At 38.1% G+C, this 19,252-nt stretch overlaps 1 protein-coding gene across 1 annotated transcript in view; it reads left to right on the top strand.

Annotated features, from left to right (window-relative positions):
• LOC132823558 (glutamate receptor ionotropic, delta-2-like) overlaps positions 1-19,252 on the top strand; it is a 536,033-nt gene that overhangs the window by 397,201 nt on the left and 119,580 nt on the right. Inside the window, exon 11 of the mRNA XM_060837503.1 lies at positions 14,407-14,719. Coding sequence (XP_060693486.1) covers positions 14,407-14,719 — 313 coding nt within the window. The remainder of the gene's footprint in view (positions 1-14,406; positions 14,720-19,252) is intronic.

Here is a 19,252-nt window from a genome sequence, read left to right as displayed (position 1 = left end):
ATTGATTACTTGAGCACTGACTTCATTCTCTATAGCTTTATCTTGCGACAGCAACCCACAGTCCTCTGGAAAAGCCTCTACAGGTTGACCATCACCTTCTTTGGTGACTTCCTTTCTTGCCATTTCCATTTTCTGTTCTGAGAGAAATGGAAGTCTCCCCCATCTCATTGCCATGCTAGGATTAGACTCTAGTTTCTGTTAACTGTTGAAACCAATGCCAGCACTTCCACCAGAGACTTCTCGAATATTGTTGCTGCTTTTTATATGATCAGCTGATTACATTATTGTTTATCCATAAACCTGATCTTCAAATGGTCACTCTCTGTATAAAACTATTCATTTTCCTGGATTGTGGTACAGGGTTCCTTAGGGTCAATACAGTAAAGAACAGTTCCTATTTTTAAATAACAAAGTATACTTCTATTTTTCGATGATTTACTGTGTTAGGGAAAACAATAATCCAATCACAGCAGCAATCATGTGTTTGAACAATATCACTATTGATAACATAATTGATTCATTTTCAGGTTATCAAAACATAACCACTTGAGTTTAAGTTAGTGTTTACAAATTAAGAATCTCGGCCTGGGTTCAAGTCTTACCTGCTTTAGGAGTGTGTAACAACATCTCTGAATAAGTTGATTAGAAAATGTCTACAGTTCACTTAAAACTCAAAAGGAAAGTGGGAATAAGACATAAAAATTAAAATTGCACAAATTAGTAATTGCTGGATCCTGGCCTGCAGTTTTATCTAGTTTAACCATTTTACATCTTACATTTTCTCTGTAACTTTAACTAAATTTCAGTTTGAGGTCTTTACATTGATTATGTAGCAGAGGATTCTATTTTTGCCAAATTATTAATGTCCTGTTCCATTCATGATGCACTCCATAAGTGAGTGACTTGTGCTTCAACAACTAATCATCCTTCTCATACATTTGTCAAATGGGTCAAAACATCCTCTGGGCTTGGAAAAACTTGTTTCATCAATCTTTGTAGCACACAAAGTGCATAGCTGCCTCTTTTGTGCCTTCACACACCTTTTTCACACCAGGAAGTTCACTGTACAGGTTCAGACTATGATGAATCAGTGTGGGGGAAAGCCCAATGTTTACTTTCCCACACAATCTCCCAGATCACACGGTGTCTAAAGACCCCAAAATGTTATCCATCACCACCCTCAACCCTGCACCCATCACTGCCTGCCAGAATATGCCTACCTCTCAGACTGTTAATGCCACTTCATGGTTACGGCTGTCCAAATGACAATTTATTATATGGAAAGAAAAGAATTCCCAGTTCGCATATAAATTTCATTTCAGCATGCCTGCCAATCAATGTTTGGGATCAGGTGGGTTTTATCTTTATCAGCTGGAGCTATTTAAATCACAGCAAAGAAAAATGTGACAGAACAGGCTGACAGGGTATTTTGTATATTTTTCACCTCATTATAATGCTTTTTGCATTAGAAGACCACTGTAATTTGTATTAAAATATTACAAGGCTTATAAATGTCAGTGTCAACTTACATTTAATGGACAAATCACTATGATAAATCACTGTGTTAAAACATTCTGATATAACACCTAAGCGTGGCATTTGAAAGTGCAAAAATACTGAACACTTGTCTTTCAGAATGTCTTTCAGACTTCTCTGCAGGTTTTTCATTTTCTTCATGAACTCTCAGAAATAGTGTGATTATGAAGTGTTTCCATGTCTCCACATGACCCATATGAAAAGCATGAGGAGAGGAAACCCTATTTTCATTCCCCATGTTAGATAGAGGACCCAACGTCAGCAGAGTTGGGTTTGCTTTTTCACAACAGACCTTCCGAGACTGCAAAGGCCAGAAAAATATTGAAATGACTCCACAGAGGCCAGTATCCTGTCACCAAGTCACCTTTTATTCATCCAAGAAGAGTCCTTGATGCTGATGCAGCTTCATCAGAGCCAGCTCTCAGAATGAACAGAACCTCGAGCAATCCTATTTATCTTCTTAAGTCGAGGGTTTGCCCACCCTTTCCCACAATTGTGGGAGAAGCTGCTGGTGGTAATTTTTTTGTCTTTTTTGGCACGATGGGCACTGCCCCATCAATGTGGCTATATCTGCATCCAATCCTGGCCACCAGACATAACTTCTTGCCAACATCTTCATTTTGGAAACCTCTAGATCATCCTGATTATATTAGATCCCCAACAAGTCCACACCAACCCTCTGAAAAGTAACCCACCCAGACCCATTTCCCTCTGACTAATGCACTTAACACTATGAGCAATTTAGCACGGCCAATTCACCTGATTTGCATGCCTTTGGACTGTGGGAGGAAACCAGAGCACCTGGAGGAAATCCATGCAGACACGAGGAGAATGTACAAATGCCACACAGATAGTCACCCAAGGCTGGAATTGAACATGGGACCCTGGTGCTATGAGGCAGCAGTGCTAACCACTGAGCCATCATGCCACCCCCAGTCCTGCTTATATTTTTCAGCCAGGGTTCCCTGATTGGACCATGTGAACAGTCCCAATAACAGATTCTATGAGGTCAACTTGGCTGAACTTGTGACACAATCACTACAAAAATGTGCAGTGCCAGGAATGTGGAAAAACATCAGCTTTCCTCTTATAAAAATATGTAACATTCATGCACCAGAATACACTCAGGCAAAAGTTTAGTCCACGTATTGTGCCTTTACTATTTTATATTTTGAAGCTTGAGATACTTAGTTATACATCACAACATGTGACAAAGGCATAATAAGAAGAAAAATAGTAAATACATAAACCACAAAGATGTACAAAAACAACTAAATTATTTTTATAGTTGTTACAAATGAGGAATTAGATGCATGTCCTAAATATTGATCAGATATTTGAAGTTAAAGAACTGACATAGCATAAAATTCTTAATAGCATAAATATTATAATTATATTAGAATTCCAACATTGCAAGCGACATTTTTTTTAAATTACCTTAATAATGAAGCTTCATATTTTAAAATGTCATAGATTATGGATGCTGATGGAAAATTTAATTTTAAAAGAATTACATCGTAAATATATTCTGTCAAAGAAGCTCATTGATTGAGATTCATGTGGTATTTTGCTAACTCTCATTAAGCACAAAATGTCACACTGGATCTGGGTGATAACTCTCAAACCTTTACTCCATAATCTGTGTTTTCTTTTAAAAAATGATATAATTATTGGATTTTGCAAATTAGCAAGATTATAACATTGAGATAATTACTTGTGGTTTGAACATATCTGCAGCCATCAATTCTGTAAATGAAGTTATCTAGGCAAAGGGTATTAAAATGATCGAGCATTTGAAAAAAAACAGACAAACTCCTATTCACTTAAAAAAGACAGCTGACATTAATGACAAGCACAATATGTTAATTAATATGATTACTTGGCTCAAAGTATTTTGTTAAGTTATTTCCACTATTATTTTTGCAATAATGCTGTATTGTGAATTTTCTTCACAGAGCAAACTATGTTCAATGTTTGGTTTTATCCATTTTATATACATTTTGAAATTCTGCTTGCACTTTTAACTTTAATTGTGTATTTATTCTTGGCAATGCTTAGGAGTAGCAGTTTGACAAAGGGTCAGTTAGACTCGAAACATCAGCTCTTTTCTCTCCTTACAGATGCTGCCAGACCTGCTGAGATTTTCCAGCATTTTCTCTTTTGGTTTCAGATTCCAGCATCCGCAGTAATTTGCTTTTATCCAACATATTATGGTCTGTGCTTCTTAGGGGTTCCTTCATCTGAAGCTCCCTAATCAAGTCTGCCTCATTACACGTCACCAAATCTCGAATTGCCTGTTCCTTAGTGGCTCTACCACAAGCTGCTCCAAAAAACAAATCTCATAGACATTCCATAAATTCCTTTTCTTGAGATTCACTACCAATCTGATTTTCCCAGTCCAGCTGCATACTGGAGGCCTCCCCATGATGACTGTAATAGTGCCTTTCTTAGATGCCTTTTCTATCTCTCAACCTCTTTTCTGCCTCACATCCTGACTACTGCTGAGAGGCCTGTGCATGACTTTCACTTTTGCAGTTCCTCAACTTCGCCATATAGGTTTCTTCTGCTTCCAGCCCTATTTTGACTTAATATCAATTTAATTTCATTGCTTACCCACCCCGCCCTCCCCCCCACCATCTGCCTATCTGCCTGTCCTTTCCATAGGGTGTGTGTTCTTGGATTTTTACATCCCTGCCCTTATCCCCTTGCAATCATGTATCTGATGTCTCTGATGCTCGCAATATCGCAGCCAATAATTCCATTCTGTGTTACAAGGTCAGTTCCCTTGTTTTGTACACTATGCATATTCAAATACAACGCCCTCAGTTCTGGGTTGACTGCATCTCTTCCCACTTGCCTGAATTTAGATTCTTGACCCTTTACACACGCTCTGTCCTATTACTTCTCCTGGAAACTTTAATAAGCTCTCCTGCACCCAAGTCCCACATCAGTGCTGGTGGAGCCAGCCACAATAGTACAGTTTCCTCCTTTCCCAATACTTCAAGCAAACCCACCTGTGAAAGTCACAAGAAAGCAGCGGAATGAACGCAAAATGCTGTGGATGCTGGAAATTTTAAACAGGCTCAGAAAAAGCTGGAGAAACTCAGAGGTTCAACAGCATCTGTGGAGCAAAAAACAGAGTTAATGTTTCAAATCCAATCAAACACTTTGTCCATCCAGGGTTTCAGAATGCAGTCTTACAGTCTGGGATCGGGTCATGGTCATTCTTACAGGTCAAATACAACCAATCCGGGGGTTGCAATTACATCAGTCAGGCTGCAGTGTGTTGCTGCTGTTCCATCATCACTCGGAGTTCTGTAGGTAAAAACAATGACTGCAGATGCTGGAATCGAGACTCGGAGTTCTGTGCCAAATCAGTCCAGGGAGGGGGCAATGCTCAAGGAGCTAATCAGGAGGCATTCTGTGGAGTCCTGGGAAAGTGGGCATTTCAAGTCAAGGAATGGGCTTCATTGTTCTGGATCAAGGATAGAATGGCAACATTGATGGGGGAAATTGGACATGCAAGATATGATCTCATAGCAAAATCCTGATTGAGAGATCTAGATTTGGGGTGCAGGGCCTTTGTTCAAGCAGGTCACAATAACTCTGGCATCTATATGAGGATGGTGAAGGACAACAAGTGCATGGGAATTTCCAGTCATGGACTCTGCGGTAAAGTGGGGACATTAGTAGTTTTGTAATGGGACTTAACAGTATTAGGAGGAAGTTGAAAGGACATCGATGCAAAATGGAACGTGAAGGATTGGGGATAGTTATGCCTCACAGGCAGAGTCAACAGCTCACTCACATGTAAGGGAATCTTGCCACATTGGACTAAAAGTCAACTGCACAATACTAAACAAACTTCTGGCACTGTGTGGAATGTGGGGAGGGCAGATGAAAGCTTTTGGAATTGGAACCCTGCAAGTGGCAATTGTCATTATCATATCTACACTGATTTAGTGATGCCGGCCATCAATTTGCACTTCAGCAGCTCAGTCATTGTCCAAGGATTAAAGATTACAGTCTCAAGCAAGCATGACCATTTCATTCTTCTCCCACTGTGCGCCTGACTGAACACTCCCTTAGCTTTTGAGGCAGTGCTGTTTGGTTGAAATGTGTAACCTGAAGTCACATAGTATAGATATGACATTGATGTAGTACAATACAATACAGCAACATGTCCGTGTCTTTGACTGATCACTGCTTATAATCATAACAATCTGCCTGGGTTTAAGGTGTCTGTAAGTTCTGAATGAATCTGAAAATCCAAGAAGACAAGGCAAGACAAAGATGCATCGAGCAACCAAACAGTCAAAATGTGAGTGGGCACTAAGAAAGCAACCAAAGAAACCTGAAATGCACTGTCCTCCAAAGTGGGGGACTGGTACCGTTCCTTGTCCATAAAGTGACCCAGAAGTAGTATTATAATGAAAGCTCCAAAGTGCAGAATTGAAGTGGGGAACTGTTGTCAGTGAGTCAGAGATGTGGCATGATGATGTGGTGAAACTGGTGAATGTTTGATGCCAACCTCTCTGGAGGGGATGTTTAGGATGTTACTGCTAATGGAGCATTCCCTTGAGATGTTGGGTACTGCTAGCCAAGGTGGAGGTCCAGGAGAGCAAGCAATGAGTTGCCAGATACCCAGACTGACTTTTATGTCAGGGATTGTTACCTTCTAGTTTCTCTTTGCTGCATGGGAGAATAGCAAACTACATATGAATGAGGAGAAAGTGAGGTCTGCAGATGCTGGAGATCAGAGCTGAAAATGTGTTGCTGGAAAAGTGCAGCAGGTCAGGCAGCATCCAAGGAACAGGAGATTCGACGTTTCGGGCATAAGCCCTTAGATACTACAGCAATATAAATGCATGCAAATGGTTTTATCACCACTCATTAGTGAGATTCTCATCTCACCATTCAAACCTTAGAAGGAGAAACAGACTATATTTCTTGAAGTTGACAGTCCTATTTTTCCAAAATCACCATATATTCTCAATTGACTTGCCACTGTCCACATTGTTCAGGACCTGGGAAAATTCCACCCTTTAACTGAATACGGGAAAATTCCACCCACATTTTGTTATCTTAACATGATTTTTTTATTCAATCGAGAGCATTTCTTGCCATTGTAATGTGGCATTCATTCATTGACTATTATAGAAGGAGTGTATATATTTTACATAAATAATGAACAGTATAAAGGAAGTTAGTGTACTAAAATGTAAATCTGGTTTGCACACTAAATTTTAATTTATTTTCATCAATGCAAATGCCAGCCCCACTGTCCAGTTTTCAGCTCATGGGATGCTAAAGCATGTTATCTATGAAAAGCTAGAAGTTCAGAAAGCATAAATATATTTGCTGCTGAACTATGAGCTTTCTAAAAGTAAAATGTGCACAAAAAATGTAATTCTTAATTATAAAAACATGAAATAATTCCGCTACAGCTCTTTTGGATTTTAAGTTTCTAACATTAATTTATTTCCTTCCTTATATTTGTCACAAATTTTTATCTTAACTTCAAATTTGTTTTTGTTTCTTTATTCTAACCTTTTAAAGCTTCCCTAACTTATTTAAAAAAAACACTTGTTTTATTGTCATCCTGACTCCCACCATCTGCTTTAAAACAACTTCAAAAAACACAATTGAATTCAAGTTTTGTTTGTTTATTCACAGGGTTTTCATGCAAAATAATATATCAAAACATAAAATAGTGCCATTTGATGGTGGAATTCATTGAAGTCAATTGCATCCATAATGAATAAATTTATCTGCAATGCAGTAAAGATTGAAATAATATATTAGATTTAGTACATTAGAAAGAAGCAATGAAGGGTGGGTTATTCATGTTAATTTTCACATTTGGGTCATGGCTTGCCTGATTAATGGTACAGGAATATTTAGGTTTATATATATTTACGTATTCAAATATGCACATTATTTTGTTAAAGATAAATTCATTTTGCAGCACCTTCTTACAATCAAAAATGTTCATCATTTTACTATTTATGTTCCATTTGAGATCTTTTAGAAAAGCTAAAATGTTATTTTGTTTCTAATTTCATTTCAGTGTGTATCCGGCTAATTTACTTCTGCTCAGGTTATTGCAGCATACATCCTGCTTAATTAATCAGTCTGTTTACTTATTTATTCAGTGATTTTTTCATTTTGTTTTTACCTTTTGCTCCTACTTCGCACTCAGATAAATAGAGAAAATCAATGCACGAGTATCCAAAACCCATTAATTATTCCGATTAATTTGATACCTCCGTGTGAATGTGTGCAAAAAGCTGGAAATCTAATTACAGATAAATTAACTAATTGCTTACGGCAATTATTTTCTCAAATTAAAAAAAACAAGAAAAGTATTTTGGAAGATCTAGGCACAAAAACAAAATGTCACAAATTTACATATGCAAGCAAAGAGTTCTAAAAAAGACACACGGATGTGTTATCTTGTAAATCTTACTTTAGAGAAAAAACAATGAATTAGTTAATCTGGAGGCTGCCAAAACTAGGTGGTAACTGCTTTCAGGGAATTTAATAATGGAAATAACTGACACCCTATATTTGTGTTGGTAAGCTGTATATGACACTCATTGACTACTTTGGCGTATGGACAATATAACGTGATCAAATGCAGAGTCAAACACTGCAAAACTTCCTGTTCTGTGACAAGTTAGCTGACGTCATCTGCATTACGATTGTTTTAAGTGTTTTTGTGTCACAGTGGGAAGAAAAAGGTCATATTTGTTATCACATATTCATTTGGTTGTGCAGTTCGAGTAATACTGAAAAGGAATATTTACATCTTGCACTCATCAGGATGTTTTGGAAGAATAAAGTTTAAAAGGAATTTACATGAAATATATAAGAGGAGAGTACTGATTGATTGACAATTGGTCTCTGATTGGAATAGGCAATACCATGGAGAATGCACCCAACTCAGCAAAATAGGTGACATGCATTCATCGGTTTATTTCTCAGGGCAATGCCTGAGAATCAGAACAACACGTCCGATTTAAAATTTAAACAAAGCCTGGCAGTTAATTGTCAATCTGTGTTAATGGGTGCATTTTCCATGGTAATGCCTGCCTGAACCACTTGTCAATCAATCAGTACTCTAAGCAGTATAAATGTCACTTTTTCATTTGAATTTATGTTGCAAAAAGTCCTAATGAGTTCAAGACAAAAAGCTTCAACAAAACGTGTCTTGTTTATTGTTTTCACAAGGAAATCTTAGTACATAGACATCTCAAATACAATAATGTGCTAAGTTCATTGTCAAGTAACCTATTGGTATTTATTGTGTTCATTCATACATTGTCAAGAGGTCAGGATACACTTCTAATTTGGGAGAAAAAGAAATGTGAGGAAAATGAAGATGCTATTCAAAAAGCAACTGATGTTATGCTTTTACTCAAATTTCTTTTCAGAGAGACGTTTTTGTTCCACTTCTGAAAAGCAGATCTTTGTTATCTTTCATATAACCTGAGTGTTTTATGTTATTAATTGCTGTATTTTGTCATCTAGACTGGTATACTTAGTTTTCTCAGCATGAATCTGAATACATTAGTGCATCAGTATTGAAATATTGCTGAAAAGAGAAATATGTTGCTGAAGGTATTCACCCTGCAGTCATCAAATCAAACAGAAGAATGCAAAATTTCAAACAATAAAAGCAACTTACATGACAGAAGTGAGCTGAGCTTTACAGACAATGAACTAGTTTAAAGTGTAATCACTTGCCATGTGAAAAGTTTTCATAACCTTAACTCACAGAGCACATAAGTAAAAGTAGGATACTGCAGATGCTTGAGATCCGAACTAAAATAAGAAATGTTTGAAACAGGCAGCAGGCTGGCACATCTGTGAAGAGAAAACAAAGCTAATGTTTTCAGTCCAATATAGCTGTTTTGTTTTCCTTTGTGTTGCCCAAACACAAGGATAATTTGTGACAGTGACAAGGTCCTCCTGATCTTCACTTACCAACTCCCCTCCCTGCCCACAGCATCCACATCCAAAGTATCATGAACCACCATATCCACCACTCCAGCAGGGTTTCACTACTTGAGACATATTCCCTTCCCCTTCCCTGTCAGCTTTCGATGGGGACTGTCTCCTCCAGGACACCTTGGTCCACTCTTTCTCCACCTCCAAGAGCTCCCCACATCCTCATGGCACCTTCTCACACAACCACAGAAGGAGTAACAGCTGCCTGTTTACCTCCTCCCACCTCACTATCTAAGGAACACAGTACAGTTGATTTACCTGGACTTATCTCATTCTACTCTACTCTATTCACTGCGTGTAACGTGGACTCCTATGTATTGGGGAGATGAAACACAAATCTGGTGACCACTTTGCAGAACAACTATGTTCTGTCTACCAACACGACCCTCAGTTGCCTGTTACCCACTACTTCAATACAACACCTGGCCAACATCTGTCTTAGACTTGCTGCAGTGCTTCACCAAAGTTCAGTGCAAGCTAGAAGAACAGCATCTCACTTTCTCCTTGGGAATTCTGCAGCATTTGTGGCTCAACATCGAGTTCAATAGATTGAAGGCCTGAGCACCTTCTCCCATCTCCTTACCCCAACCCCCACACATTAGGCCTTGTCATCACTTGGCTACTACCTTAACCATCCCATTGTCAGCTACAAATAGTCCAAATTAGCAGCTATTGATTCACCTTAGCTATCCTTTCCCCATTTCTTTGCCTGTTTCACTGTCGCTTTCTCTCCCTCTGGACTTCATTTCCACCAATCATTTATTCCTCCCACCCCCATCCTATCTTCAGTATACATACCAATTGTTTTCCTAGCTAAAATCATTTCTGAATAACGGTCAGTGGACCTGAAATGTTAATTCTGCTTTGTCTCCAGGGACACTGTTGAGGTTCTCTGGCAACTTCTGTTTGTTATTGCATAAGGATAACTTCCCTGATGGAAATACATTTTCATATTTAAGTTTACAAATAGATTTGAAGTTATAAATGCTGAGGAAAAATATATGTAATATTTCCCACACAAGGTAATGCATAACAGTTTATGGTTATGAAAAAAATTGAGTTCAGTATTTACATATTTGCATTATTGCATTTTAAAAATTCATTGTCCCTTTACTTAGCAGAATTATTTAGTTATTTTTTTCATGCTTTTGCTTTTTAATATTCTCATTCCGGCAGCATGCAATGAAGTATCTCATAAATGATTTAAAACGCATGCAATTATACCACTCAACATAAGTTCTAATGAAGAGTCACTGGACTCGAAACATTAACTCTGTTTTCTCCACACAAATGCTGCCGGACCTGCTGAGTTTCTCCAGCAATTTCTGTTTTTGTTTCAGATCTTCAGCATTCACAATTCTTTGTTAATTTAACCGAATTTCCAGTCTTTGTTTTCTGCAATAGATGATGTTGGATTTTGATGTCAGAATATTTCTCATTGGAAGTGACCCCCTTTCAGATGAAGCATTAAATGGATGCTCCTTCTAACTTCTGAGGTGGCTAGAAAAGTCCCATGGCAATATTTTGAAGCAGTTTAACAACAGTGTGCTGGCCATTACTTGTCCTGAATCAACCTCAGATAAACAGATTATCTGGTCATTATCACTCTTCTGATCTGAACCTTCTGAGCCTCTGAATGCTATGGACATTGGTGAGTCAATTGGGAAAATATGGCAAGATTAGCAAAATGATATGTTCAGCCTGGAGAAAAGAAACGACCAAATCTGCAGCCAGGTTTTGAATGGTGAGTTGAGAATCTCGCCAGCGAGGACCGAGAGGCCTTTTCATATGAATTTACATTCACTTATCGCTTAATCGCATCTCATTAGTACACATTTTCCTAATTTCACATGCTCCAGAAAAATCAGATGGCAACAATTCAGAGCATCAATGTCAGAGCAGGACTTGGTGACTCCAGTTACTTGCTCCCCTGGCTGTCCATCCTACAGTGCAGTCCCCAACATCTCAAGAACATTCCATCAACAGCAACTTCTCATATCCCCTCTCACTCCTTCCCTGTGGAGGTTGGCATTGGCTGTTCCATATTCTCAACCACTTGTATCCCATTCTTGACTTTAGCACACCAACACCTATCATTGCAAAGCTGCTGCCAGGATAGTTTGCTCACAGGGTCTGGCCTCCTTCACATTATATAGGGCATGGTGCTTCTCAGAGCTCCTCACCTGCTATACACTGGGACATCAAGGACTCTGAGAAAGAGGATAATGCTAAACTATCATTTGTATATGATTTGGATGCTGAGCGTTCACATCACTAAGGAGCTGTTCTGGTTCTAGTATTCTGCCCAAAGTTTCATTGAAAGCACTATCAGTGCGGATCCAGCCACAGTGGAAGCTATCAGCCATGGGGCCGTTATGCAACAAAGTTGCAAAGAAAGTGAGGCCAAACAAATGTACCAGCAAGTTCTGAATCAGCAGCAACCTCCAGGGCCTCCAAACAGCTTCCACATGAAGAGAATTTAGTTGATGGTTCCCCTTATGATGTGCAGGAGAAACATGAGGCCCAGAGTCTATCATACTTAATGTTATTACCTCCAGATAAGTGAGGCATGATGTCATTGCAAGCTGAGGGATATCCCAGGACATTTTTATAGCACTATACCAACTGCTAAGTGTGTGGCCATCCTATTCTAGTGGTCATCAACATTTATGTAACCAGCTGCTTCCTAGGACCCACTGGGATCCTATGGCCCACAATGTATTAAGGTTGCTGTTAACACAACTTGTGCCAGGTCATATTGCTTCATTGAAGTCAGTGCTGCAGACCAGGCAGTACGATTTCCTAACAGCTGCCTTCCCTCAGTTGTGGCTGTTATTGACTATGCACATGTCATGTTGAGAGTGCCATATCATAACCCAGCTGATTTCATCAACAGAGAAGGGTAGATTCCATTGATCTACAAATCACCATCGATCATCAATACCAAACCTTAGAAATCTGTGCCAGATATAATGCCATGATGTCTATTTCTTTGAGAATTTTCACATTCTTGCTTTATTTCAAGATGCCTTACAAGACATCTGTTACTGACAGTCAAGATTAGAGTGATGGTGGAAAAGCACAGCAGATCAGACAGCATCCAAGGAGCAGGAAAATCAACGTTTATGGCAGGAGCCCTTCATCAGCCCATTCCTGATGAAGGGCTCCTCCGCGAAACTTCGGTGCAGGCTGGGGCGGGTCCTGGTTCTTTAAACTGCCTAGCTATGCAACTGCACAGTCACTTTCAGGTTTCTTTGGAGTTTTGTACATGGTGATCAGCGTGCTGATGCATTAACTTATGGTTTTTAAGATCGTTGCCACACACAAACCTCAGAGGACCAGGACCACACACCGATAAATGAAAGCTTAGTACATTGATGTATTGACTTTCAATTTGTTTTTGGTCAAAAGCTAGCAGCATGTTCTCAGAAGCAAATGCAGCATCACTTTTTCCATTTGTTTGCTGTTGTTGAATGAAAATGAATGTTGTCAAACTTTTGAAGGCTTTCCAGTATGCGATGCTTCCGCATTGAACAATGTGGCAATATTAGGTCATAAGGGTTCAGCAGCACTCCTTAGACAGTGTTCTAAAGATGAGAACCTCTGTAGCTTGATCCTTAAATCATCGTGTATTTTTGCATGTGACACCTGTTTTTACAATGAAATATAAGCCAGGCCTACTTTATGCCCTCAGATGTGATTCTTTATCTTTTTTATTCCCATCCCACAGTGAAGCAACTACTGGCTGGCATTTTTCAGTCTTATACACAGCTGGCCTTTAATATGGTGCCTGTACAGGGAGGGTATTGTGAGAGATCCCAGCTGTTCTGAGTACTTCTGCCATTGCTGAGCAAAGCTTGGGTACCGTATGTGCATTGTTCCCAATGGGACAAGCTGCAGAAAATACTGTGAGAAAATTCACTCGGCCCCGCAGAGAGAAACCCTCCCTGAAACTCACCAAATTTGACACTTTATTGATTTTTGATAGAATTCAGCCCTCTGATTCTGAAACCTTGCTATGTGCAAATTGACTGCTTTACTGTCAACATGATAGCAGTGACTACACTTTAAATGTACTTCATTAGCTATAAAGTACTTTGAAGCATTAAATGGTGATAAAAGTTCAACGTAAATGTGGATTTTAAAAATATTACTGGCACAATAATGGTATATGAGTCATAGAAACAATCCCATGTTGAATATTGTGTTGTCTCCTTAATTATTTTACGTAAGTCTCTGTACTTTAACCAGAGTGTTTATTAATAATTGAATATTAAGATACATGGAACGATTTTGTTTTGATTTTAAATTCTAAATCAACATTTGTTATTTTTAACATATATTCAAATACTACAGGTATTTTATCTTACACTCTGGCTGATGATCAGGTTTATGAAATATTCCAATTGCACCTGAAATCAAATGGAAGTACTTTTGTCAAATGTGTGCAAATATTTTAATATGCTTGTGCACTTCAAAAGCAAACTTTATTTTTGATATGAGACTTAATTACAACAATATTAGTGACAAAGATATGTTTGTGACTGAAGAACAGAGGCTTAAATCGTTTGAATTTTAAAAATTATGTTCATTCTAAGAATGTGTTTTAATGCATCAAGATGTAATTTGCAGTTTTAAGATTATTATGCTGTTAATCAATATAAAAATTGCAGTTTAATGTATCATGCATTATTACTGATGCACAATAATGCAGTTTTATCAAGATGGTAATAAAATAAATTGCCTAGCTTAGAAAATTAGTAGTGTTTTAATTGCAAGATATCCACTTTTCATTATTAAAATATAAAGGCTTTATACTTAATTTATTTATGTTTTTGATTTAAATTTACCTTATAGAGAGCTGACATAGCAGTTTCAGCCTTGACAATTACTCCAGAGAGAGAGAATGTTGTGGACTTCACTGGTCGAATCATGGACTACACCTTAGGATTTCTACTTAAAAAGCCAGAACAGAGAGTGGATATGTTTACCTGCCTAGAACCATTTGATCTGACAGTTTGGGCATGTATTATTGGCACTTTGTTTATAACAGGCCTGCTTGTCTGCATGTTTAGCTGGGTAAAACCATCGCCACTGCAAATAGGATCTGTGACTTCTACAACATTGTACAATGCTGCGTGGCTTGTTTATGGATCATTTGTACAACAAGGTAGGCATATCTTACTCAAATGTTTTCTATTAGATTCTACTTTAGTAAATTCATCTCAAAATTGATTATTTTAAAAACCAGTGAGTTGTTAACATAATTGTGTTATTTTATTTTCCTTTCAAAGAATCCATTTTGATCAATTTGTATAATAAAAGCATTTTTCAGACTTAAGATAAATTTACTATAAGTTTATGATATTGAATATTAAGCAATAACATTAGTAAATTCTAAAAAACAAAAATAATAATTCGAAGTATTTGAAACAAAACCAATACTGCTGTTTGTTTTTATTATATTTCTTCTGAAATATTATCAATTATTTAAGTATAGAAAAAAAATCAGTCCATTTGGTAAACCTAAGATCAACGAATGTATAATGTATAAAATACAGTTCAACACTGATTTTTAAATGTTGTATATTTTTTCCACAACTTTTCAAACTTTAAAAGTTCTAACTGTTAGTCAACAGTGCTGTGTACAAATTTCTCTTTCCACCTCAGCTTGCACATTCCTCGAGATAATCAACTGCTGCTTTTGCTTTTGTACTAACCTAATCTCTTTCTATTTGAATTTTTAACCTTATGTTGTAATCATTACTCCTGAGAGCTGACCCGTATTAATCATTACTTCATCACATATAAGTAATGCTAACAATGCTCCTCCAATCATATGTAGATATTCAAGCGGTTTCCTGGAATGAAGAGTTCTGCATAAAGAGTTAGGAGTCCATTGTTTTTCTCTGTTTACTTCTTACTTGTGTCATTTAATTAGTGGTTAAAATTATCTTTAACAATGCTATTCCTATTCTTTGATTTGCTCACAAATTTTGACTTATATTTCCCACAATTAATGGACAAGAATCTCAACTCATATTGGTTCTTCTGAACCATTTTTATGTGCATCAGACCTTTTTGCTGTGCATTTCCTTTCCTTGAACAATGTTGCTATCCCCATCCACATTTTAAAATTAGCTTTGAGCTCACCAAAAGTAATAGTTTCTGCCTAGTTTATGTTTTTGTCTGTACGCACACAGCCATTCATTCATGGTGATTGCTATGCCATTGTAGAGCACAGCATTTACTTCCAATTCTGGACGTCACTACCACACGCTGGCATCAGAGGTCCACATGGAAGAAAAAGCATTAGAGGGAACATTGATCACATCCATAACTCACTGCAAAGATTTGCTTCTAATTTCCTCAACTTATTCACCAGACTAAACAGTGAATCATGTCTAATGTTTCATTCCTCTTTCTTCTCTTCAACTCTACTCATTACTCAAAGTTTGTGAGAAGATTTGTAGCTCGGGTGCTCGTTGTTGTGGTTCTGTTCGCCGAGCTGGGAGTTTTTGTTGCAAACGTTTCGTCCCCTTTCTACAACATGAATTCGATTGGGATAACAACACTATTATAGGGCAGGCCAAACAGAGAACAGCCAGGGAATTCCTAGCAGCATGGCACTCATCCACGAATTCTATCAACAGACACATCGACCTAGACCCTATATACCGACCACTGCAGCAGACAGCAACTGACAACCGGAAGCGGCAGATTCAAACCATCATAAATGTCGGAGGAATCAGCACAGAAGTGCTTCACAGGAGGCTCCCAAGCACTGAAGATGTCACCTAGAAAGGGGACGAAACGTTTGCAACAGAAACTCCCAGCTCGGCGAACAGAACCACAACTACTCATTACTTTTGTTTAATGAAGCTAAGACTTTATTGTTTCATTTTAGCCTTTTACCTGCTTATAGCTGACTAGTTTTATTTTACTCAGTTGTTTGTTTTATTCTACTAAATGCTGTCCTTATATCTTTTATGCCCCTACCCCATGACCCATACCCCCTTGGCCCATCCTATTTTACATTCTATGCTGTAGCATTTCCATATCTATTAACCTGAACATTGTATACAAATGATGAACTCTCCAGTGGAATTAAATGGGTAAAAAAATATATATTTTTCCAAACAAAATTTATATATAATATTCCATTAAGTTAAGCAAAATTCATTTTCACAACAGCTCAAATATCAATCATACAGATCCTTCAAACTATCATAAACTGAAACTGCAAGCTCATGAAATCTTGCTGAAATAAACATCATGAAAGTGCTGGCAGAAATCAAATATTCAGGGCTGTCAATCAAGTAGGAATCAGGTGTATCATGGGAATAAAGGATGTCTGGGCTCTCAGCCAAGGTTATTATGTATTCTAATTTCTATCTTCTTTAGCAGTTCCTTCTGTTATGCATTTTTTTTTTCCAGTTGTCTTCCTTCTTAGTTTAAATACTATCTATATCGCAACTTTCAAACTCATTGAGTGCATTCTGATCTGGTATAACTTGGCCTGACAGAATAGCCTCATTTTCACAGAACCCATCCAATACTCTAAGAAAGAGTATGTTTTTCAGCCTTGCATTGAGATCCTAATCTTTCAATTTTTCTTGATCGAGCACATGAATCACCCTTGAAATCTAACTGCCGAAATTCCTTCTTAATCTCCTAAAATCTGTTTTACAGGTCTTCAGGGCTTTTCTTTCTTATATCATCAACTCCCAATGACTAAATGCCCTCTTGCATTCCACAATCATTTTGTCTCTTTCGAGTGTTCTTTATCCTAACATGTGTGAGGTAAAAGTGCACCCAGGACGTTTACATATAATATTGAGACTCGGATTAAAATTACATTTATAAATGATAATCACTCTCTCTTCCTCTAACCCTCTTCTTTACCATTGCCAGTCCCCAGTGATTGATCACCAAGACTCTTCTTTCAGAAACCTATCCCCTCTGTCCCAACGATCTGTCAGATTGTCACCAGTTCAGACTGAAGTGTTCAATTTGTGAAACCCTGTGACTGTCAACCCAATGCAAATATCTCAGAATTTAAATTATTTATGTTTGAGGTTTATTTTTGATGGACATTCTAGGAATATTATTACAGTATTTTTTTTAACTGGAGTCTGAAACCTGTACAATTGCATGGCATAATAAATATAGGTATAATGGTAGACAATCACCCACTAGTATCCATCAGTTAGCAAGTTTTGTGTTTTTTTATTTATTCTTTAGGCTCCTGGTAAAATCTTGAATAAATCTTCAAATTTATTCTGGAGCATCACAGGCTAAATTTTATTGGTACCATTTGTGCTATCACTAATGCTGGTGGCAAAGGCTTTTCTTGTTTCTTAGCATTAAAAAGCATTTGACTTGGTAATCAATGTGTTTTATTGTGACAATGTGAATGCATAAATTATGATTTGAATATGTTTCTGGTTATGGTATGCAGTGTTGAAATATCCATTGCATTTCTTTCCACTTCAAAGCCTTGCCTTATTACAGTCATGTTAAAGATGTCCTGTCTTGGCACCATTTTGCTACCTCAAAATGGTGATACTGAGTTTAATAATGGTAAACTCATGGTAATACTGAGTTTAATTCAATGCATGGGATAAAACCTCAATGAATTAGAATTAGAATCCCTAAAATGTAGGGAAACAGACCATTCAGCCCAACAAACCCACCCAGACCCATTCCCCCTACCCTATATTTACCCCTGACTAATGCACCTAACCTACACATCCCGGAATGCTAGGGCAACTTAGCATGACTAATTCACCTAACCTGCACAAATATACCTATATTTGTTGTGCCATGCACAACTATTGGAACTGCATTAATAGAGATTTACTAGATATCATGGTATCACTGACTGCACCTAGTGGCTATGAATGGTCCTAGATAACAGATGCTAGCCTTGATCAACAGAAGGACTTCCATTGTAATAACATTCCACTAGTCTGTGATGATTGAAAATGCATCCTTTGGGTTTCTGGTCACTTTCTAGGAAGCAAACACATACCTATACATTTTGGCAATCATGAATTACATAGCTTTTCACAGTGGATCCTATTCCCAGTAGAAATACTGTTCCATCCATCATTAAGGATTGATACACTACTGTGGTAAAACAACACCACTGAGAATTTGACCAAAGGGTGGTGTGAGGAATTCAAGCATGGATGAAGAGGAGGCTTACAACATCTACAGTAGGCCAACATGAATGATATATAGTTCCCTCCCCACCCCTATCAGCATTTCGCAGAGATCATTCCCTCCCTGACTCCCTCGTTACTTCCAGGTCACCCCACCAATCCACCCTCCACACCCGGCACCTTCCCTTGCTGCCACAAGAGGTATAAAACCTGTGCCCACACCTCCCACCCTCACCTCCATCCAAGGTCCGAAAGGATTTCCTGCACATCCACCTACCTCATCTACTGAGTCCATTGCTTTCGGTGTGGACTCCTCTACAACAGGGAGACAGGACTCGCAGAGCATTTCAGGGAACATCTCTGGGACATATGCACCAACAATCCCACCGCCCCATGGCTGACCACTTCAACAACCCCTCCCACTCCACCAAGGACATGCAAGTCCTGGCCCTACTCCACCGCCAAATCCAAGCTGCTCAAGACTGGAAGAAGAAAACCTCATTTTCCACCTTGGGACTCTACAACCATACAGCATC

This window comes from Hemiscyllium ocellatum, chromosome 16, assembly GCF_020745735.1.
Source record: "Hemiscyllium ocellatum isolate sHemOce1 chromosome 16, sHemOce1.pat.X.cur, whole genome shotgun sequence".
Taxonomy (NCBI): Eukaryota; Metazoa; Chordata; class Chondrichthyes; order Orectolobiformes; family Hemiscylliidae; genus Hemiscyllium; species Hemiscyllium ocellatum.
Note: the sequence above shows the minus strand (reverse complement) of the source record. Positions and strands in the feature narration are given on the sequence as shown.